Source organism: Sinohyriopsis cumingii, chromosome 13 (genome assembly GCF_028554795.1).
Source record: "Sinohyriopsis cumingii isolate HCF-2022 chromosome 13, ASM2855479v2, whole genome shotgun sequence".
Lineage (NCBI taxonomy): Eukaryota > Metazoa > Mollusca > Bivalvia > Unionida > Unionidae > Sinohyriopsis > Sinohyriopsis cumingii.
In genome coordinates this window covers 71,184,621-71,209,182 of record NC_142973.1, presented here as the reverse complement: position 1 = coordinate 71,209,182, position 24,562 = coordinate 71,184,621, and the positions used below count along the sequence as shown (strand labels likewise).

General features: G+C 32.8%; 1 protein-coding gene across 5 annotated transcripts in view; it reads left to right on the top strand.

Annotated features, from left to right (window-relative positions):
* Positions 1-19,562, top strand: part of LOC149785815 (uncharacterized) — a 43,925-nt gene extending 24,363 nt beyond the window's left edge. For all 5 annotated transcript variants that reach the window (XM_089979759.1, XM_089979762.1, XM_089979761.1 and 2 more), the window contains 4 exons: positions 1,705-1,810; positions 2,561-2,676; positions 7,400-7,450; positions 13,782-19,562. In XM_089979759.1, the coding sequence (XP_089835885.1) occupies positions 1,705-1,810; positions 2,561-2,676; positions 7,400-7,450; positions 13,782-14,170 (662 nt within the window). In that variant the 3' untranslated portion in view covers positions 14,171-19,562. The remainder of the gene's footprint in view (positions 1-1,704; positions 1,811-2,560; positions 2,677-7,399; positions 7,451-13,781) is intronic.
* The last annotated feature ends 5,000 nt before the right edge of the window (positions 19,563-24,562 follow it).

Here is a 24,562-nt window from a genome sequence, read left to right as displayed (position 1 = left end):
AAAAAAAAAACAGAAGGATTAGCCATACAGTTAATTATATCTGTTCTATTCACGTCTTCAGAAGTCGGTCAGTTGTAGGTATAGTGCGGTAGCATGATTGACTGTATCGCAGCATTCAGTACTCAGCCCAGATGTCAGCATAAGCAGATTATAATGTAACAATGCACTGTAAAGATGGGGTTGTCAATAAGAACAAAGGATCGTTTGTATAACAGATTGATTCCAATGCATTGCTTAGTAAAGTTTGTGGCTTCCTTTCGTTCTGCCTTTTAATTTATCCAGTCCAAATCCATGATTGTATGTACAAATTAAATAACCAAAAAGTATGTCACCAAAAAAATCACCAGATGGGATATTTTTGTCGCCAATAAGGAACAAAAATCGCAATTTGCGACATTGGCGAAGCCCAGGACGATCCCTGCCCTCGGGTTCCCCTCAGACATACAGTATATCCACTCTGTGAGACAGACATTTATTGATGAAAACTGAATTGAAAAACTTTGTGACGATGTACCAACAAAGAAAATCTTGGACATTTTGAGGGTATGTTGTTTATTTAAAATACGTTGTCCATATATTTTAAGGATACTATTTACCGTTATCTTTTATTTTAGTTAACAGATTTTAACTTAATTATCTTTTATTTTGTATTCTTGTTTGCATTTATATGAAAGAGTTTATGTTCCTTTATTTTTTTGTGTATTATTCTTTAAATATGCATTTGTAAAACATAAATTTTAATCAACAACATATAGCTATTATTGTGCTGATGTGAGTTAAATGCTATTGCATGCATACTTCCAATATGGCCACCACGATGACCATCTTGGAAATCTTATTGCTTCTGAGATATCCTCCTGAACAGGTGGTTATATTGACATGGGGTTTTTGCTAAGAGACTTTTTGTTGTTTATATTTAATCCTAAAAGAAAACAGTGCCAATCTAACATTCAATATGGCTACCAAAGCTGCCATATTAAATTTTTTTATAGCTATGATCACCTTAGTAGTTGGCTTGAAAATCTTGTTATTGCTAATCCTCTTGAGAAAAACCATTTCAAAATATGGGAGCTTTCACTAAAATACTTCTTATGGTTGGCCCTAAATAAAAATGGTGCTGCTCTAACAACATCTTGAAAACCTTGTTATTTCTTTTCCTTCAGAATAGATGGTTGAATTAGGTCAGTCTTGAAGATCTTGTGGCACTACTCATAAGTGGATGGTCATATTGCATTTTTTAAGAATATCAGTGATGGTTTCAGTACTCAGTTGCTAAAAAGTGTAAAAGGAAAGAAGAAATAGACCTATACTGGAAATGGTTTGGGCAGTAGAGTAGCAGTCCATTCAAGGGACTCTTGTATTTGCAAAACATCATAATTGTAATGGTTTAACTGTTCATTACAATTAAATGTTTCTGTAGTTATCTGTCTCGAGTTACATTTGTACCTTGTCCTTCAGATTTTTAATGGTTTGACTGTTCTGTTATGTTTATACCATGTTGTATGTACAAAATTGTAATGGTTTGATTGTTCAGTAACAGCGAATGCTTTTATAGTTACGTATCTAGAGTTATGTTTTTACCTTTTCCGACTCAAACTGTATGCGAGTTGAAAGTTGCTGGTAAGTATCTCTGAATTATTTTAAACTATTACTGAAAATTGAACTAATTCATGCAAAGTCTGCTTTGCCCGATCCATACTGTAGAGAATGGAAGAAATCTGTCTGTGTCCCAAGCCTGGATTGGACTGAATGACTTGTCTAATGAGAATTCCATGACGTGGATAGATACCAGTCCAGTTACCTTTACACAGTAAGAAATACTTAATTGTAGTAGTCTTTTTTTTGGTATGTATCTATTAAGAGTATGGGTTAGACCACCCCATGTTTGATTAGTTTTATTAGTCTTTACAGTGGTCCAATTGTTCTGACTTTTCCTGCTTTGTCCTACTTATTTGTCAGATTCCCTATTTTTTCTATGCTTTTTCCAAACTGGCTCTAATACTCCTATTTAATTTTCAATTTTGTGATAACGTCAACTATACACAGCATGAATGTCCATTGTTTGTCATCACTTTTTCATAAAGGGTTGCTGGAAAAACTATTTTGTGAGCTTGAAATGTCATCTTCATCTCAAGGCATTTAAAAAGTTTCAGTACAATGTTGTCCATTACAACAATGTTAATTTTTACAAAACAATTACATGTATGTTGTCTTTTTATTTGTAAACTTCCAGCCTCAGTCTAGTCATAGGTTGTATAACAGTCATTTATCCATGATCTATCCTTTTTTCAGTTATCAGTTATCCAGAGTTATCAGTTATCCAGATTTAATCTCAAATGACTTTTATAGATACATGTCTCTGAAATATTTACAGTGTTATTGTTTAAAAAGTTTTATGTTGAGTCTTACAATGATAAGTCTTAACTCCTAATTGTGACATTTTTCTTCTTATGATAATTATTGCTAATTATAATTTGCCCCTATGTCATTAATTACATCATACTGATTGAATAATGTTGTAATATATTCTAATGATGCACTTTGTTATCTTTTTAAATAGGAATTTAGGAGATCAGGATGATTTTGACTGTGTGAGGATGGATTTTGATAAAAATTCATGGGAATTCAGATCTTGTGACACAGATACTGCTAATATTGTGTGTAAAGCAAAGAGGGGTAATGTATATTTTTGACCCTACATCAAGCATAAAAGTGCAGAATTAAATTCGTTTGTAAAATGGTAGAAAGTCTATTTAATCAGGTTTATTCTTGTCTACACAGTGCATATAAAGTCTTGTTTATCCAACCTCCTTGGGTTACAGGTATCCACCTGCTCTCTCTCTCTCTCTCTCTCTCTCTCTCTCTCTCTCTCTCTCTCTCACACACACACACACATGCCAAATCAAAATGCTTCTAAGATGAAGATGAAGTTCTGATACATAATAATCTGGATGAATAAAGTTTGATAAATGAGCTTGGGTTATACCAAGTCAGAATGCCATGGAGATGTTCATGAAGTTCTGATACACCAGAAGTCTGGCTGAATGAAATCTGATAAATGAGATACAGCTGTATAGGGTGTGTGTGTGTGTGTGTATATATCCTTTCTAGGAATGATGTTGTTAAAACAGTTTTGCTTTATTATTTAATCTTCATTTCATATACCGATACACACATCTATACATGCAAACACTCATGAAACTTGAAATTTGACTATATCCAGGAAATGCTAAAAAATAAAATACTAGAGAGGTTTTATGTATACATTCATCATTTACTAATGAAAGACAGTATTGCACTAAAATGTGATTTTATATAATAGAATATTGGCCATTCAAGATTGGTGTCTGCCTTGTCATATTCATGTCTTGTTTTAGTTATTATGGCACTTTTTAACAAATAGGTGCTGAATTGAGGTGACCTCATGGACAGTTGTGACTTTATTTATATTTACACCCTTTTGGTTTGGAGATGCACTCTCCTGGATTTATAAGAGGTGAGCAAGAGCTATGGTAGCTCGGGAGTTAGCATGCCAATCTCGTACCCAAAGGGTGTGAGTTTGACTTAAGAGCTACGGTAGCTCAGGAGTTAGCATGCCAGACTCTTACCCAAAGGGTGTGAGTTTGACTCCTAGCATCAGATTGGATCGGGTTTTAGTGTGACCTTGGGAAGTTTACTTTGTCTCTATTGCTGCAGTATTAAATAACCTATTTGTGTTGCTGTGCATAAAGCACGATACCAGTTAAATTGAATAATTTACATAGAATTCCTTTTAACCTGTTATTTCCTTGAGATCAGAGCAAAAGTAATATTTCCAATCTGTACATCATATTTCCAATCTGTACATCATATTTATGGTAAAAAAGAAGGGCAGTTTATTTGCCACAGAAAGAAGTAGAAATGATGCTTATCATTGTCATGAATGAATGCATTTCTTAGTTTAACAGCATTCGTTATCAGTCAAGGGAAGGGTTCAGTACCATTTTATGAACTTCATCAACCTGTCACTAATTTATAGCCCATACAAACAACTTCAATCAGTTTGTACTGCCACCAGCTTTATTGTAGTAGCCAAAATATAGGTGAATATGGTTTGGTTATGAATCATATTTATCTAGAGCATCTTGGGCTATTCCTGAACAGTGGTAGTTGCAATACATTTTCATCCAATCCTTGTTGTATTTTGATGGACTATTTCTGAACAGTGGTAGTTACAATACATTTTCATCCAATCCTTGTTGTATTTTGATGGACTATTCCTGAACAGTGGTAGTTACAATACATTTTCATCCAATCCTTGTTGTGTTTTGATAGACTATTCCTGAACAGTGGTAGTTACAATACATTTTCGTCCAATCCTTGTTGTGTTTTGATGGGCTATTTCTGAACAGTGGTAGTTACAATGCAGTTTATTCCAGTCATGTTTTGTTTTGTTGCTCAGGAAAGGTTAAATACCATTCTGATCCTTCAAACCGTTATTTAGGAGAAATATTTGTACCTTTCACAAATAGATTGGTTCAGACTATGACCAATGCTCTCTAGGGTCTATAAAAATAAAGAATAGAAAAGCATATTGAGGCAAAGGGCTATTACATATCTATCAGAGATGTACCATTTTACAAATCTGTCAAAATACTATATTCAAGAAAAAGTGCAACCTTAGTGTTTGGTATGAAACTATGAGCCTAAGAACCAATAAGCCAAAATGATGAAAAAGTATTATTCCCACTGGCTAAATGGACTGTTGCACAACAGCTGCTGTGCACTTTTTACCATGTAACTATTTTGATACAATATTAGGCTAGTGATGGAAGACACACACTGTATGATACAGGTCATAGCTGGGGTCCCTCCAACAGCAAGATGCAATTGATAAACATAAACATGTCTTTAGTTGGTAATAAAAATGGTAATAAATATACTTACATTTATGCATCTTGAATTTCCTCAAAATGTACTTTCCAAATGACATGTCCTGCAAACATGATACAAACCAAAATTTCAAGTACATTTTCAGCTTAAATCAGTTCTCTTTACTGCACTGAATTGACCCAGTAATCCAATCCCTCATTATCAGAAAAGCAGAATTGTGTTGGATCAACATAAAAACAAAATACATCCATTCCAGACCAAATGGAAAAGTTGTTGCAATGCACATTCATTCACAACATGACTCTAAACTTAAATTTTAAGTAGACCACGATGACAATTCTTTTTTAAACTGATGTCGAGCATTTGACTAAATTCAAAGGCCTCAGGCACTATGTGCACATTAATAATGTTATTGTGTATTATTGAATCTACAGTTGTGTATTTATTTTGGAATACATCATAAATTCAATTATGTTGCTTCTTTTACTGTATTGGTTCAAAAACTAAGCCTTAGGGTAGAATAAGAAAATGATTATATAATAAAAGCATACTGCATTTGTATGGGAAAATATGAACTCATATGAATAGTATGCTCCCACAGGTCATGCAGTATTAATAAAAAAAACTCATTCATATTTCCCATACAAATGCAGTAACCTATAATTACTGTATGAGTGATATTACTCTCTCTCTCTCTCTCTCTCTCTCTCTCTCTCTCTATATATATATATATATATATATATATATATATATATATATATATATATATATATATATATATATATATATATATATATATATATATATATATATATGTGTGTGTGTGTGTGTGTGTGTGTTACTGCATTTGTATGGGATAATATGAATGAGTTTTTCTGAGCAATACTGCATGATGTTAGGAGTGTACTTTTACTCAGGACAAAACGAGTTCATATTTTCCCATTCAAATCTAGTAACCTTTTTATTATATATTCATTATGCTTCTATACCTAATGCTGAATAATAAAAAGAAACAAATTAGTTGAAATTTATGCTGAATTCCAAAGTAAATACACATCTATATGTTCAACAATAAACAGTAGAAGTATTCATGCACACATAGCACCTCCCAGCGACCTTTGAACTTGGTAGTATATTGTGTGCTCAGTAATTCATTTGAAAAAATAAATATTGTTTTGGTCTACTTAACATTGAAATTTTGAGTCATATTGTGATCATGCCTTGAAATAACTTTTCCAGTTCTGGAATGGAGGAATTTGTTTTTCTGTCGATCCAACTAAATTCTACTTTTCTAGTTGAGATGGACTGGATTTACTAGCTGGGTCAATTCCATACAATGTACAATGTACTGACCTTCATGCAGCTGCACATGTGTTTCTTTTCTGTCATTGATTCTTTATAATCATACATGGAACAAAATTAATTCTTTTAATTGAAATGAGAATATAAAAGATACAGAATTAAATATTGTTTTTTAGGGAATATGACATGCATTTCGTTTTTGAGTGCAGTAAGGAGAATGTAATTTTTGTTGGAAATATAGTAAAAATTACAGTACAATTTCATGGTGTGGATCAATTTTTGGAACCTTTGTAATTCTTATTAGCAGAAATAACTAAGAAAATACATTTTGAGGAAACTCAAGTTGCAAAATGGTATGTATATTTATTGCTGTTGTTATTACCATCTAAGGACAATATATGTTTATGCCCTGTCACTTGCAAACAGGGGCTCCAACTATTAACACAACCTGTATCACTACTATAAATCCATACATTTTATTTTAAAAAAGTAAAACGGGGAAAATTGTAAAGCAGCTGCTGCATCACATTTTGCCAGTGGAGATAAGGCTTCTTCATTATCTTGGCTTGTTAGCTTTGAGCTCTTGCTTTTCTACCAAAACCCACCTTATTTAGTTGCATTGTTTTTTTTTAGTGTATTTTCAGTACTGTATGTCTGACATTTGTTGTGGACATTACATATATCAAGTTTCATTCGTTTGCTTGATTGAAAGTTTCATTTGTGACTGAATGAACTCATCCACATTGTTAATTTTATCTCTATTTTCAAATAACCAAACAACTTGCTTAGTTCATCCACAGAAAAATCTAATCAATAAAATGCTCTGGCATCTGCTTGATGAGCGAGCATACATTGTTTGTTTATAATCAAAAGTAGATGATACTATTTTTAGATACATGTTGTGTGGTATGAAGCCGTGAAGTATGTAAAAATACTACACAATTCTCACGATGTAAAGTTAACAGAGATAAAAATTAGTATACAATAAAATATTGTATGTATGGAAATATTTGTGTTTCAATTTTGATAATTTTCATGACCTGATCACACATTGGAAATATACTAAAATCACAAAATGGAACAAAATAATCAAACATTAAAGAGTCACATAAACAAATTATTTTCTTCAAACTTGAAATTTCCAAAGATTTAACAGCAAGAAAGTTATAAAATATACAGCACATATATTATGCATCAAAATGAATTTTAATCTATTTTATTACAGATGGCAGCACTGTTCTATACTCACTTCCCAGGACACATTTCTCAGATGATGGTAAGTTATAATGTTTTATCAGCTGCACATCAGAGCATGCAGCATCATAGGTCCACATTTGGCATTATGCATTACTTTGGCGTACTTATATTGCCTAGGAAACAATGATAAGAATGTTGTAGTACAGAAGCTTGGTCTTAGCAGATTAGAATTACATATACAAAGATAGGGTATGTCAGCACTGACAGCATTTGGATAGCAAGTATTTTTTAATGAAATTAGACTTTTGTAAATTTAGCTTGCTTAGGAATAAATAGCTTGAAAAATTGTCCCTTGTATTAGGTTATCAGCCAGTTTTATCTTAAAACTGATTATCCACCAGCAGAAGAGATCAACTGGAATGGTCTTTTATCTTGTCATTGGCATCACTTTCTCAGTGATGACGTCAGTATCATCATCAACAATGCTAAAGTGCTATACTCAGGGTTTTGAAAGTTATATATCTGCATCAGTGGCTATTCAGTTGCAACTTGTAGAATATTACTATATGTTACAAGACTGAAGTTTGTACCCTCTAATATGGTAGGAGAATATTTCTGTGGTCTGAAAACTGAACTTTGTACCATCTAATATGGTAGGAGAATATCAATGTGTGTCACAAGACTGAAGTTTGTACCCTATAATATGGTAGGAAAATATCAGTGTGTATCACAAGACTGAAGTTTGTTCCCTATAATATGGAAGGAGAATATCAGTGTGTATCACAAGACTGAAGTTTGTGCCCTATAATATGGTAGAAGAATATTAGTGTGTATCACAAGACTGAAGTTTGTGCCCTATAATATGGTAGGAGAATATCAGTGTGTATCACAAGACTGAAGTTTGTGCCCTATAATATGGTAGAAGAATATCAGTGTGTATCACAAGACTGAAGTTTGTGCCCTATAATATGGTAGAAGAATATCAGTGTGTATCACAAGACTGAAGTTTGTGCCCCACAAGACTGAAGTTTGTGCCCTATAATATGGTAGAAGAATATCAGTGTGTATCACAAGACTGAAGTTTGTGCCCTATAATATGGTAGAAGAATATCAGTGTGTATCACAAGACTGAAGTTTGTGCCCCACAAGACTGAAGTTTGTGCCCTATAATATGGTAGAAGAATATCAGTGTGTATCACAAGACTGAAGTTTGTGCCCTATAATATGGTAGAAGAATATCAGTGTGTATCACAAGACTGAAGTTTGTGCCCCACAAGACTGAAGTTTGTGCCCTATAATATGGTAGGAGAATATCAGTGTGTATCACAAGACTGAAGTTTGTGCCCTATAATATGGTAGGAGAATATCAGTGTGTATCACAAGACTGAAGTTTGTGCCCTATAATATGGTAGAAGAATATCAGTGTGTATCACAAGACTGAAGTTTGTGCCCTATAATATGGTAGAAGAATATCAGTGTGTATCACAAGACTGAAGTTTGTGCCCTATAATATGGTAGGAGAATATCAGTGTGTATCACAAGACTGAAGTTTGTGCCCTATAATATGGTAGGAGAATATCAGTGTGTATCACAAGACTGAAGTTTGTGCCCTATAATATGGTAGGAGAATATCAGTGTGTATCACAAGACTGAAGTTTGTGCCCTATAATATGGTAGAAGAATATCAGTGTGTATCACAAGACTGAAGTTTGTGCCCTATAATATGGTAGGAGAATATCAGTGTGTATCACAAGACTGAAGTTTGTGCCCTATAATATGGTAGGAGAATATCAGTGTGTATCACAAGACTGAAGTTTGTGCCCTATAATATGGTAGAAGAATATCAGTGTGTATCACAAGACTGAAGTTTGTGCCCTATAATATGGTAGAAGAATATCAGTGTGTATCACAAGACTGAAGTTTGTGCCCTATAATATGGTAGGAGAATATCAGTGTGTATCACAAGACTGAAGTTTGTGCCCTATAATATGGTAGGAGAATATCAGTGTGTATCACAAGACTGAAGTTTGTGCCCTATAATATGGTAGAAGAATATCAGTGTGTATCACAAGACTGAAGTTTGTACCCTATAATATGGTAGAAGAATATCGGTGTGTATCAGAAGACTGAAATTTGTGCCCTATAATATGGTAGAAGAATATCAGTGTGTATCACAAGACTGAAGTTTGTGCCCTATAATATGGTAGAAGAATATCAGTGTGTATCACAAGACTGAAGTTTGTGCCCTATAATATGGTACGATAATATCAGTGTGTGTCACAAGACTGAAGTTTGTACCCTCTGATTTGTAAGGAGAATATCAGTGTGTATCACAAGACTGAAGTTTGTACCCTATAATATGGTTGGAGAATATTACTGACTGCCAGAAGACGGAAGTTTGTACCCTCTCATATGGTAGGCGAATATTACTGTCTGTCAGAAGACGAAAGTTTTTACCCTATAATATTGTAGGAGTCTGTCTCCCATGCAGAAACAAAATAATAACACCAACAAGAGACAAGACATCTCCTTCTGTGGAACACTTGTTATATATTTAATGTCTCCCATTCTTTATTTTGAAATATTATTATATTTGCCAGACAAAATTATTAGCATCAGTGTTCTTTAGTTTCCAAAATATTTTTCTCCATTTGACAGCAATAGATGAATGTCTGTAGAGAATCAAAGTGTTGGGGGTGGGGTGGGGTTTGAGAGAAAGATTTCTTGATAGAGGACGTATTCTATAATTTTGAAAAACAAAAAAGAATTGTCAGTTTTACTACAGCTGTGATAGGTAAATCTTCTTTCCAATTTACTCATGCAATTTTTAATGAATGAAATGTATTGGGGTGGGTGTAAATTGTAAGGAATGAAATGCATTTGTGGTGGATGTAAATTATAAATGTTTTGAAATGTGGATGTAAATTGTAAATGAATTTAAATGTTTTGGTTGTAAATGTTAATTGTAAATGAATTTGAATATACTAGTGACAGATGTGCATTGTAAATGTTTTAAATGTGGACATAAGTTGTAAATGTTTTAAATGTGGATGTAATTTGTAAATGAATTTAAATGTATTAGTGGTGGATGTAATTTGTAAATGAATTTAAGTGTATTAGTGTTGGATGTAATTTGTAAAGGAATTATATTTATTAGTGTTGGATGTAATTTGTAAATGAATTTAAGTGTATTAGTGTTGGATGTAATTTGTAAAGGAATTATATTTATTAGTGTTGGATGTAATTTGTAAATGAATTTAAGTGTTTTAGTGTTGGATGTAATTTGTAAAGGAATTATATTTATTAGTGTTGGATGTAATTTGTAAATGAATTTAAGTGTATTAGTGTTGGATGTAATTTGTAAAGGAATTATATTTATTAGTGTTGGATGTAATTTGTAAATGTATTTAAATGTATTAGTGTTGGATGTAATTTGTAAATGTATTTAAATGTATTAGTGGTGGATGTAATTTGTAAAGGAATTATATTTATTAGTGTTGGATGTAATTTGTAAATGAATTTAAGTGTATTAGTGTTGGATGTAATTTGTAAAGGAATTATATTTATTAGTGTTGGATGTAATTTGTAAATGTATTTAAATGTATTAGAAGTGGATGTAATTTGTAAAGGAATTATATTTATTAGTGTTGGATGTAATTTGTAAATGTATTTAAATGTATTAGTGTTGGATGTAATTTGTAAATGTATTTAAATGTATTAGTGGTGGATGTAATTTGTAAAGGAATTATATTTATTAGTGTTGGATGTAATTTGTAAATGAATTTAAGTGTATTAGTGTTGGATGTAATTTGTAAATGTATTTAAATGTATTAGTGGTGGATGTAATTTGTAAATGTGTTTAAATGTATTAGTGGTGGATGTAATTTGTAAATGTGTTTAAATGTATTAGTGGTGGATGTAATTTGTAAATGAATTTAAATGTATTAGTGGTGGATGTAATTTGTAAATGTGTTTAAATGTATTAGTGGTGGATGTAATTTGTAAATGTGTTTAAATGTATTAGTGGTGGATGTAATTTGTAAATGAATTTAAATGTATTAGTGGTGGATGTAATTTGTAAATGTGTTTAAATGTATTAGTGGTGGATGTAATTTGTAAATGAATTTAAATGTATTAGTGGTGGATGTAATTTGTAAATGTGTTTAAATGTATTAGTGGTGGATGTAATTTGTAAATGTGTTTAAATGTATTAGTGGTGGATGTAATTTGTAAATGAATTTAAATGTATTAGTGGTGGATGTAATTTGTAAATGTGTTTAAATGTATTAGTGGTGGATGTAATTTGTAAATGTATTTAAATGTATTAGTGGTGGATGTAATTTGTAAATGAATTTAAATGTATTAGTGTTGGATGTAATTTGTAAATGTATTTAAATGTATTAGTGGTGGACGTAATTTGTAAATGTGTTTAAATGTATTAGTGGTGGTTGTAATTTGTAAAGGAATTATATTTATTAGTGTTGGATGTAATTTGTAAATGTATTTAAATGTATTAGTGGTGGATGTAATTTGTAAAGGAATTATATTTATTAGTGTTGGATGTAATTTGTAAATGTATTTAAATGTATTAGTGTTGGATGTAATTTGTAAATGTATTTAAATGTATTAGTGGTGGATGTAATTTGTAAAGGAATTATATTTATTAGTGTTGGATGTAATTTGTAATTGAATTTAAGTGTATTAGTGTTGGATGTAATTTGTAAATGTATTTAAATGTGTTAGTGGTGGATGTAATTTGTAAATGTGTTTAAATGTATTAGTGGTGGATGTAATTTGTAAATGTGTTTAAATGTATTAGTGGTGGATGTAATTTGTAAATGAATTTAAATGTATTAGTGGTGGATGTAATTTGTAAATGTGTTTAAATGTATTAGTGGTGGATGTAATTTGTAAATGTGTTTAAATGTATTAGTGGTGGATGTAATTTGTAAATGAATTTAAATGTATTAGTGGTGGATGTAATTTGTAAATGTGTTTAAATGTATTAGTGGTGGATGTAATTTGTAAATGAATTTAAATGTATTAGTGGTGGATGTAATTTGTAAATGTATTTAAATGTATTAGTGGTGGACGTAATTTGTAAATGTGTTTAAATGTATTAGTGGTGGATGTAATTTGTAAAGGAATTATATTTATTAGTGTTGGATGTAATTTGTAAATGTATTTAAATGTATTAGTGTTGGATGTAATTTGTAAATGTATTTAAATGTATTAGTGTTGGATGTAATTTGTAAATGTATTTAAATGTATTAGTGGTGGATGTAATTTGTAAATGTGTTTAAATGTATTAGTGGTGGATGTAATTTGTAAATGTTTGAATAAATGTGGATGTAAATTGTAAAGAAATTTAAATGCACTGGTGGTGGATGTAAATTGTAAAGGAAGTAAATATATTAATGGTGGATGTAAATTGTAAATGAATTTAAATGTATTAGTGGTGGATGTAATTTGTAAATGTATTTAAATGTATTAGTGGTGGACGTAATTTGTAAATGTGTTTAAATGTATTAGTGGTGGATGTAATTTGTAAAGGAATTATATTTATTAGTGTTGGATGTAATTTGTAAATGTATTTAAATGTATTAGTGTTGGATGTAATTTGTAAATGTATTTAAATGTATTAGTGTTGGATGTAATTTGTAAATGTATTTAAATGTATTAGTGGTGGATGTAATTTGTAAATGTGTTTTAAATGTATTAGTGGTGGATGTAATTTGTAAATGTTTGAATAAATGTGGATGTAAATTGTAAAGAAATTTAAATGCACTGGTGGTGGATGTAAATTGTAAAGGAAGTAAATATATTAATGGTGGATGTAAATTGTAAATGTATTTAAATGTATTAGTGGTGAATGTAATTTGTAAATGTGTTTAAATGTATTAGTGGTGGATGTAATTTGTAAATTAATTTAAATGTATTAGTGGTGGATGTAACTTGTAAGCAAAATTGTCTTAGTTTGATTACTGTTGATATTAGTCCTACAGTGTAAGACATATCACATGTTATTTATGTTTTAGTGCTATCTCTTACTTCCCAAATATAGCCGAGGTCTTGCATGTAGGTCTGTGTTGATGTAAGTATTTATTCTGGTGGCATTAAAATTAATTCACTTAGAAGACATCTAGGATTTAACAATTGTCACCTTGAATGAATGCACTGTAGAAAATTATTCTTCATAGATTTGGAATATAAAAAAAGATCATTGTGTTACTTCCTGTTAAAATAGCTTTACATATGTTATTTGTATTATATTTTAACTTCTCTGTACTTAATATTTTAGAGTTACATATCACTTATATTCTTCCCATTCAGGATTTTTCTGTACTTAATCTTTCAAAGTTATATATCAGTTGATTGATGATACTTATGGCTTTGTTTTTATTTTTCAGACAAACATGACCCTAATGTTTCCCTTGCTCTGGGTTTAGCAGTATCACTAACCATATCTGTTATCATTGCCATTATTGCTGGGCTTTGCATCCACAGGCACATTGTAAACAGAAGAGTTGCACAGCAAGCTAAAAATCAACAAGACCAGGCCAGAACAGTTCATAGTACGAACAGTTCAGGTGGTAGACATAGCCCACAGTCAAGGCCCCAGCAGAGGTCTAGAGGAAATGCAGGGTTAGGGTCATATGAAGTGAGTGATTGCTTGCAGATGCCATCGTCTTCAGAATTTACTCTAAGCTTGAATCTTCCATCATACAGTTCCTCTCAGGTGGAAGCCCCACCCACATATGAGGAAGCTTTGAATTACCCACATTGTGAACATAACTAGAAATTGTATTTCAAGCTTGGCAGAACACATTGCTTTTTATAGTTTTATACTATTAAAGTGATATAAGTTTGTAAAAGACGGCTAAAAATGGACGAAGTTTTCTTATTTGGACAGGAATACATTGTAAGTATGAGCATTATGCAAGTTTAACATTTTTTGTACGAATACTTGTATGAATAATGGTTGACTTTAACTCGAAATCTAGTATGAAAAAATATTTAATGCTTGAATTCTTATGTTGTTTATCATGGGAGAATTATTTTTATTGGAGAAAGTGCTCTCTAATCATTTTTGTACACAGGAAAATGTCTTCTATAAGCAGGTACAATATTGTGGATAGTAATTATCCTCTGCCCACACTAGAAAGGTGTCCTTTTTACAAAGGACAGATGAATAGGAAATTGTCACTAAACATTCATGAAAGTGTCCTTTTATAACAGGTATCCTTTATATGAATCTGTCCTTTAAGGCATGTTACACTGTATCACAGTGCATTTTTTCATTACTGTCCACTCCTAAACAGCCTCTCACATTCAGCCAGGGTTTGGTTTTTCCTTTTCTTCATTTCGTACACATTTTTCTGTTCTCAGCAGTCACATCCCCTGCCTGACCGATATTTATCCATCTTTGTGAATGGCAGCTTAGAGAGGTTGTATTAAACAGTTTCCTGAAACTAAAAGTCAGACATTTGGGGGAATAATGACAGCCATTGGGATTGTGTAACCATTTGCATTTTTAAAATCACATGTTACCCCCATTTGAATAGGTATTTTCTTTAATTTTTTATGAGAGTGATAAATGAAGCATTCACGTAACGCAGTAATACAGCAGAGAATTATTTGTGTAAAGAAGCTGTTTTATTGATGAATATTTTTCTGTGTGCATATCAGCTTAATGCATTCAGGAACTTGAGAAACCTCAGTTTCAATTCAACAATTAAATTTAACCTCTTTCATTAATCATCTGAATTGAGAACTTAAAAGTGGAATAGATATATGTAGCTGTGTTGATGTCTTTTATGAGTGTTTACCTTTGACAAAGAGATTTGTAGATCCTGAAAGACCTAAGGCTAGTTTAGTCTAGTATTAAACTGTGTTGTTAGTTTCATATCTATCATATCTATATATATCTATCATATCTATATATATCTATCATATCTATATCTATCTATCTATCTATCTATCTATCTATCTATCCATACATACATGCATACATATATACATCCATGACCGCTCCAGTGGCCTAGTGGTTAGAGCGTCTGCCTCAGATGCATGAGGTCGTGGGTTCGATCCCCGGCCAAATCATACCAAAGACTTATAAAATTTATACCAACAGCTGCCTCGCTTGGTGCTCAGCATTACGAGGTTAGTGTTAGGACTGGTTGGCCTGGTGTCAGTATAATGTGACTGGGTGGGACATCATGCTACATGTCTGTGGCATGATGCCTCAGTGCTAGACATCACTATAAACTGCCCCACTGCAGACATCGTAGCGATATGACTGAAAAATTGTTTAAGCTATGTTAAAAATCCAAATCACACACACACACATACATCCATACATACATACATATACTTTACATACATGCATGGGGCCCCAAGTGGCCGAGTGGTCTAAAGTGCTCTCCATTATGGGTCACTGCCATCTCACCTTTGTCTGCGTGGGTTCAAGTCTAGGATTTGGCCAATGTGGGTATGTGAGAAAGCTTGCCAGTAGCTTCTCGTGGGGTGGTGGTTCTTCCCGGGGTTTTCCCGGGTTCTTCCTCCAATATTAATACTGGCCACCATGCATAGCCTATCGTGTGCTGAAAAATGGCGTTGAACCCCACAACAACATACATACATACATACATACATATATCTGTGTATGTATAGATATATAGATATATATATATATATAATATGGAGGGGAGAAATGACTTGAAGATAAAATGATATAGATGTATCAACTATGAGCTCAGAATATAAAAATATAACATAATCTGATTCTATTCAAATTAAACCCACTGAACTGTTCTTTTGTTTTGCCAAAGATACTACTTTAGACTTGCGAGCTGAGGAAAGCAAAAACTATAGCCACTGTTGATTGTCAGTCTCCAGTTTATACATCCATTACTCAGTTGTTTTTATATCTCTTTACCTTTCTTCTTGGAGTTGTTTTAATAGATTCATAAGTGGGAATGATTTTTTAGTCACTGTGGTTATTCAGAGTTTAAATAGAATGATATATTCATATTACTCATATGTCTATATCATAACCTAAAGTTAAAATCTTTGGATTACAGCCAGAAAGATTTGGAGGCTTTATTTACCATAGTTAACCATCTAAGGTTTTTATCAAATTTGTGGCCATTAACTGAACTGCATGATTTGATGTCACATTTGGTAAAGATTGTTTATTACATTCTGGATACAATGTTTTCTTTGCTAGAACGTTAAACTTTAATTTCCCTGGCCAAATTACTAATTACTAATTACTATGTATTCTAAAGGTTTATTATATTGCTGCTTTGTTATGTTTAATTGGTTATAGAATGCTCCACCTGCTATAATTAACTCAGTTGTAACATTTTTTTATCACCTGATGCCTTGAAACCAGATAAACAATGGTGATCATTTAAATAACAAAAGCATAACAACAATGTCTCTGCATAATAAAAACATGATAATGATGAATCATTCATCATTATTAGGGGCCCTTGAGTGGTCTAAAGCACTCACCATTACGGATCACTGCCATCTCACCTCTGTCTGCATGGGTTTGAGTCTCGGATTCAGCCAGTGTGGTTGTGTGAGAAAGCTTGCCAGTAGCTTCTTGTGGGTCGGTGGTTCTTTCCAGGGTTTTCCTGGGTTCTTCATCCACCGTTTATACTGGCCACCATGTATAGCCTATCTTCTGCTGAAAAATGGTGTTAAACCCTACAATAACAAACAACAACATCATTAGTAAACAACAAAGGCAAACAAAGATGCCAGGTAACAAAGGTGTGATAATAACACTGACTGTTGTAATATTGCTACAAATTTGCCAGTTAGTAAAAGAAAAAATATCTCTTTAGACAAAGCTACAAATAAAAAATAGGAATAGAAGACAAAGTTTCGACATGCTGTAATCCAAAGATACCTCATAAGACTCAACCCAGAACAGTTGAGTATGAAATGTACTTTCTGCAATCAGTATGATTTATCACGCACAGCATGATGTTTCTACACCGCTTTGGTGGCCTAAGTGGTTAGGGTGTCAGTCTCAGATGCGGGAGGTCGTAGGTTCGAACCTCAGTCGAGTCATACCAAAGATTTATAAAAATGGCACCAGCAGCTGCCTCACATGATGCTTAGTGTTAAGAGGTTAGTGTTTGTTAAGAGGTTAGTGTTAGGACTGGTTGGCCTAGTGTTAGGATAATGTGACTGGGTGGGACATGGTACTACATGTCTGCGGCATGATGAGTGCTAGACATCACTATAAACTGCAGACATCATTGCAATGTGACTAAAACTATTAAAGCCATGTTAAAAATCTAAATCACACACACACAGATGTTTCCACAGATTGTGTTGCAAACTTTTTTTAAGGCAAGGGTTTTATGAGCAAACTGCTGCCATTATTATTCCTAGTGATGCTTTTGTTCCCCTTGCCATGATGCCTACCATGGTCTAGTAACAAGGATTTCTTGGGTTATGATAATTTTGATAGTGGCACTGTCACACCTGTGATACCAACAATTGAAATTTTAATTAGTTTTAGTATGAAAGTATTGTTTTTGAATTTAGTAGTCACCAGGAAGCAACCAAGTTATTGAACAAAGACGATTTCATATAACAGTGATTTTTATGATTCACTGGCTGGTACATGTATGTGTATGTTGATGGTAGAACTTTCTGGTTTATCATTATATTTTCATGATAAAATTTATTTATACAAATGTTTTATTAACATTCTGACAGCAATCATTCCAGTATAATTTTTTTTTACTGCATGTGTTTCCAGTGTCTTCAACATGGACAAGTACATAAACATTTTGAGGAGAAAAAAAAACAATTTAGATATAACATTTCTTGGTTATCACTTTCTAAAAATCCTAGTCCCCAGTGAAATGTTATAAACAATCTTTCTTGTATCTAGTTTTTGTCAAGTCTGTGTGCATTATGTTTGTATGAATCTGTTTTGTGAAATTTATATTCTAATGTATTGGAGGCATGGAATCTGTATGGAGGATTTCATCCATACTTGCATGTAAGTTGAGTCCATCGTCATACAACATGCACACTAAGCTACCATTGCATGATGTGATGGAGGATCAAGGTCTATGTTGTTTGTTCTGCTGATAATAAACTGTATAGACCTCAGACTTACAGGCACATTATGCAATAACAGATCAGAGTCTGTTGAGTTGGCAGTTGGATTCGATTTACAAGCAGGTTTGTACAGTATATCATTCTTGGCATGAATATTATAAGCCTATGAAAACACTTATCAAGGATAATGCTCAAGCCAGATGCGATGTCTGTTATATTACTGCATTCATTATGAAAATGTATACTCTTTTATATAGGTTGTTTTTGTTATTCTGTGCTTGTTATGTTACTGTAGTTATTATGAGAATGTATAGTTTTATATATGTTCATATTGTCATTCTCCACTTGTTATGTGATAATTTATTGTTCTTTCATTGAGTACATACATTTATCAGATTGATCTTCTATAAACATATGAAAGAGTTGTTTCATTGAATGACATTAATGTGAATTTTTTTGTTGCAATTTTCTGGAAAATGCACATTTTTGTTATTCCTTGACATTATTAATGAACTAGATTGTTTATCTATGGGGTGTTTGTGCTTTCCTTCCCTCATATTGAGGGACTAAACATTCCTTAGCTCTTACATTATATATTTTAGAAACTTTTATCAATGGATATGATAGAGCTGTACTATTGTGAAGCCCTAAACTTGCAATTATGTCCTTTTATTATATTGGCCTTAATATGGCATGTTTTTGCAAAAGTTGGACATGAAATCTTTTCCTCAGTTAACATGTAAAATATAAGCTTGCCTCATACATTTTGTTTCAGCCAAATATTTTCAGTTGTTAGCAATTTATATAACAGTATCTGATAGATTATAGATGTCAGAAAGGGTAGGTCATTCTTGTCACTTTCCATAGTCAGGTATTTTCTTCATCAACTATATAATCAACAAGGACAAATACAGATACCTATCACAAAAATAATCTATTTGTTAAAAATATGTTTCAGATATATGTGGTCACAATTGCACATTTATATATTTTATTTATATATAACATTAATATGGATGAGAAGAAAATGTATTGTTCATTAAATAGTTTCTTTTTTTAATTATTATTTTCTTTAGAGTAAACAGAATTCATTATAATGTTCTGTTAATTCATGCACAGAATACAAGAGACCATTTTTTACATGGATACTCTTTTATCCATGTGACAAAGAAATTACCTAATTAGCTAACCTTAGTTTTTCTTACCTCAGTCAGGTTGCCTCAGTCATGGTTTCCATGTGCTAGGAACTACTTTTAAAAAGAGAAAACCGTGGTTGTCTTCTGCTGTGCCTGATGGAGTTATAAAATTAAACAACAACAAAGTATATTTAAAAAAATGATATTCCCTCATAAAAACAACTTAATGTCTCTCCAACATTGATAGCACACGATACAAAACATTTTGAGGCAGACATATGTACATGCACACAAAGTTGAGCAATTTGGTTTTATGTTATAGTTCGTTCTACATAGCATTGTGCATTTTTCCTTTCTGTAATTTAGCATATTTTCATATCAGCATCATTAAATATAGCTAAAAGTACCAAATTCGTTTCACATGAAGTTTTAAAAATAAATCAGTTACTTTTAGCTACATTTAATGACCCTAACTAGAAAAGTTACTCTGTTACGGATAGGAAAAATTTGCAATGCTGTGTGGATAAAACTATAGAAAGTAACAAAAAACAGTACCAGACACACATGCTATACACAACACTGGCTACAAAAAACAATGCCAGACACACAGGCTATACACAACACTGGCTACAAAAAACAGTACCAGACACACAGGCTATACACAACACTGGCTACAAAAAACAATGCCAGACACACAGGCTATACACAACACTGGCTACAAAAAACAGTACCAGACACACATGCTATACACAACACTGGCTACAAAAAACAATGCCAGACACACAGGCTATACACAACACTGGCTACAAAAAACAGTACCAGACACACAGGCTATACACAACACTGGCTACAAAAAACAGTACCAGACACACAGGCTATACACAACACTGGCTACAAAAAACAGTACCAGACACACAGGCTATACACAACACTGGCTACAAAAAACAGTACCAGACACACAGGCTATACACAACACTGGCTACAAAAAACAGTACCGGACACATAGGCTATACACAACACTGGCTACAAAAAACAGTACCAGACACACAGGCTATACACAACACTGGCTACAAAAAACAGTACCAGACACACAGGCTACAAAAATCGAAAATCAAGAGCTACTGCAGAGCCATCAACAACCAGAAATGTGTTACGTCAAACACCCATAATCCATCCCAGTTGAATCAAACTTATAATACAGTTGCAAATGACAACTCCTGCACTTACCAATAAGAGTGATTCATTAATCAGTCCACACACTATTCCATATGATTTCCATGTGGCATATCATTGCACTAGTAACAGCAGCACTTGCCATATTTTCAGGACAGAAAATATAAATTTCCAAGACAATCATAAATTTGAAATCTTTTCAGTCATTACACACTTCGTTAGAGCTGTATACTTTATCATGCCATTGGCTATCCTAGAACTTTTCCATACTGGAACAAATGCAAGTTAAAAGTTATCCTTATAAAATATATTAATTACCATATATACCAGCATATAGGCCAATTAATTTAGGAAAAAATAAAGGCCTGGAAGAAGGAGGGGTTGGCTTATCCGCGGACCAATGAGTAAACTTGACAAACTTTAGATCTTTTTGTTGACTACTGTGATGGCTGTAAATACTGCAAAACAAAACAATAATTTTTTCTGTGTCCTAAGACATAGGCATGTAAAAAAAGGTAACGTTCGGTGACCCGACAATTATTATACTGTTATAAAGTACTATGATTGATTTTGTTATTATTTTGCATGTGCATATTTTCCGATTTCTCCAACAGGAAGTTAAATAAAGGTAAATACAGACTTCATAATTCACAGGCCGGTTGAGTTTACCAGGGAGACCATGCTGAACTATTCAGGAGGTTTTTTTTTCTTCCTCCCAGCGTAAAATTAGACAGGTATGGTGTAAGGTCGCTTACATCAAAGCAAACTCGGAAGATGTTATGAAATTGGGAGGTAGGTGTGGAGCGACCCCAAAAATCTGGAGTTTTTTTTCTTCTTCCTACCGGCGTAAAATTTGACAGGTATGATGTAAGGTCGCTTACATCAAAGCAAACTACAACTCAACTTTTACGGTATTAGCATAATTTTCTAAGCATTATTTCCTAAACTTATATTGTTGTATTTTGGCGGTATCATAAAAGTTGAGTGCAATGGTGCCCATGATTCGACTCTAAGGGATTCAGCACATAATCAAACCTACAATGTACATGTGGTGGCGCCATTATGTAAATATGTTCAGTGGCCTGATTATGAGTGTTGAATCGAGCAGTATTGTTTGTTCGTTGTGTTGTCATACTGGGATTACATTTTAATGAGTTTAGGTATTTACAATTTCAAAGCAAAGTAAAAACGGAATTACCAGTGCACAGATATAAAATGTCCAATGCAATAATGCATAAACAAACAATAATCGAGTCAAAAGGGAGAGTTAGTGTTACAGGAATGCGCGATTGCTAAATTCTTGTCATCGATCAAATTATACACAAATCTAAATTAGGCAGAAACAATAAGAAAACAAAATTAAATAAATTACTTTTCCATCAAGTTTATACCATTTCTTTTTAATAATCATGCATGACAACCTCAAGATAAGTATACATGTAATTTTTTTAAAATATAACTTTGCCTAAATAAATGCATTTAGAACTTACCTCATGCATCTTGAGATGCCTTGGAGTTGTAAGTCAGCTTATACGCTGGTCATGCACATTTTAGTGTTTATATCTGTTCAGTTTGGGGGTCGACTTATATGCGAACGGGCTTATACGCGAGTATATACAGTAGTTATTTTCCTATGACATCCATCAATTAAATGTGATAATAAAGTAATAATATCAAATGATTTTATGTTTCTATATTCTCATGTGAAGAATCGGTGTACTGCTGGTCACCCCACTGCCATTGTTAACAAATTTGTATTAGTGTTTATATACAAATAAGGGCACGTGGCTCAAGATGCTTATGATGCAGTACTTGGAACACGTAACAGTATAAATTGGGAGTTTTTTTCTTGTTTTTGTTTTGGTTCTTTTCTGAGAGCAGCTAGATTCTACTTAGAAAATTATTCAGATTTCCATAAACAGTATAAGACCTGATGACCTGTATAAAGAAGAGAAACAAAAATTGTACCCGAGTAATACTGTATGTATTGAATCTGCTAACTATATTGCAAAAATGCATGGTTATTTTAATTTGAATGGAAAATGTTGGGTAAGAAAAATAATCTATGTTGGTGTCTGTATTAAGACACACAGCCTCATGGGGAGACAAATAATGTAACCCCTTGACTGGGACTTCCTAGTCTCGGTGCAAACCCCAAAATAGATTCAGTTATTATACGTGGTGGATGCATTCAGTCTTTTTGCACAGAGGTATTACATTTAACAGTTACCCTAGCTACATAAGGTTGACCTAGATTAAATAGGATACTACATCCCTTTTCTTTTTAGAATGTGAATTACATGTGAATAAACTGTCCAGATCTTCAATTGATGGAATCCATAGCAGTGAACAGAATGCTTTCAGGCCTTAAAGTGATTTCCATTCTTAAACTAATTAACTTTAAAGAAAAAGGTAAAATAGCTCAGCATATTAAAGGAATAATCAAATTATTGAACAATTTAAACTACTAATGATGCATGTACCAAAAACTGATGGTTGGGGAGGGGTTAATAACAGCAGGCGCAAAAATATGTGCATTTGATTAAATGAAGACAAAACTAGTCAGAAATACACTTGTATATTGACAACTTACATTTATGTAGTAGTCTATAATGCATCAAGAACTATACATGTGAAAAATCCATGAATTTGAGTATAGATCACGTTATAAAAATTCATCTCAGTCACATCTCATTAGAAAACAATGCATATTTAAAAAATGCTAGTCTTTGATCTATATCACATGGTCAACAAACACGTCACATCAATTCACTATATTATCGCCAGTAGCACGTGGCTAAAGTTGTTTACATGCTGCATGTACATGTACTTAAACTGGCCTTGAGTTTGGTCAGCCAAAGACGGTTATCATCTTGCGAAGGCTAGCCAGGGGATGAGGCAATTCTTAGGGAAATAAAAATGTGAAAAATTTAAAAATAACTTCACAGCCAGATATCCATGGTTTCAAAAGTAAAGGCAACAATCCCATCAGATTACAATGCCTTTATTTAAGTTTAGTGATGACTTCCTTTGACAAAATGTGCTTTAATTTTATTGAAGATTGTAGTTGGCTTGTTTTTATTAAGGGTGCATTGTGTTATTGAAGCCATGGCTAGAACAACTTTGGAGGACGGAACATATACCCATTGTTATTCTGGTGGCAACAGCAATTACTGTAGAACATAAAAGACTGATTTTTTTTTCTTCATCTGCTCAGTACTTATAAAGAACAATTTGTGCTTCAAAGGTAATCAGTTTTCTCTGTATTTTCAGCAAAACAGCTTTTTCTGGGTAACTTTTTTAATAAAAATTAGTCTGCATTTGGTCGATTGTAATCGTTCTGTTTCCTGTCTTCAAAGGTAGGTTGGTTTTAGCTAGTCCAATAGCATGACTATTCAAGTGTTATCACAGTAATCAGGCCAGATGTCAGCATAAGCAGATTAAAAGATAACTATGCGCTGTTAAGATGGTTTTTGAATATGAACAAATTATTTATGTAACAATAGATTCCAGTGCATTTTATATCCAAGTTTGTGGCTTCCTTTCATGATGCATTTGAATTTCTCCACTCCTAACCCGAGATTGTATACACAAGTTTAAACACCCAACAATGTTGTCGCCAAAAAAATTTCCAGATGGAATAGATGGTTGCCAATAAGGAAGAATCATCACAGTTTACAACATTGGCAAAGGCGAGTATTATCCCTGAATAAACGTTTTACACCTTACTTTTCATACTTTTAAGCAGAAAAAATATTTTTTGTGTACAAGAAAAGTACATGTATATG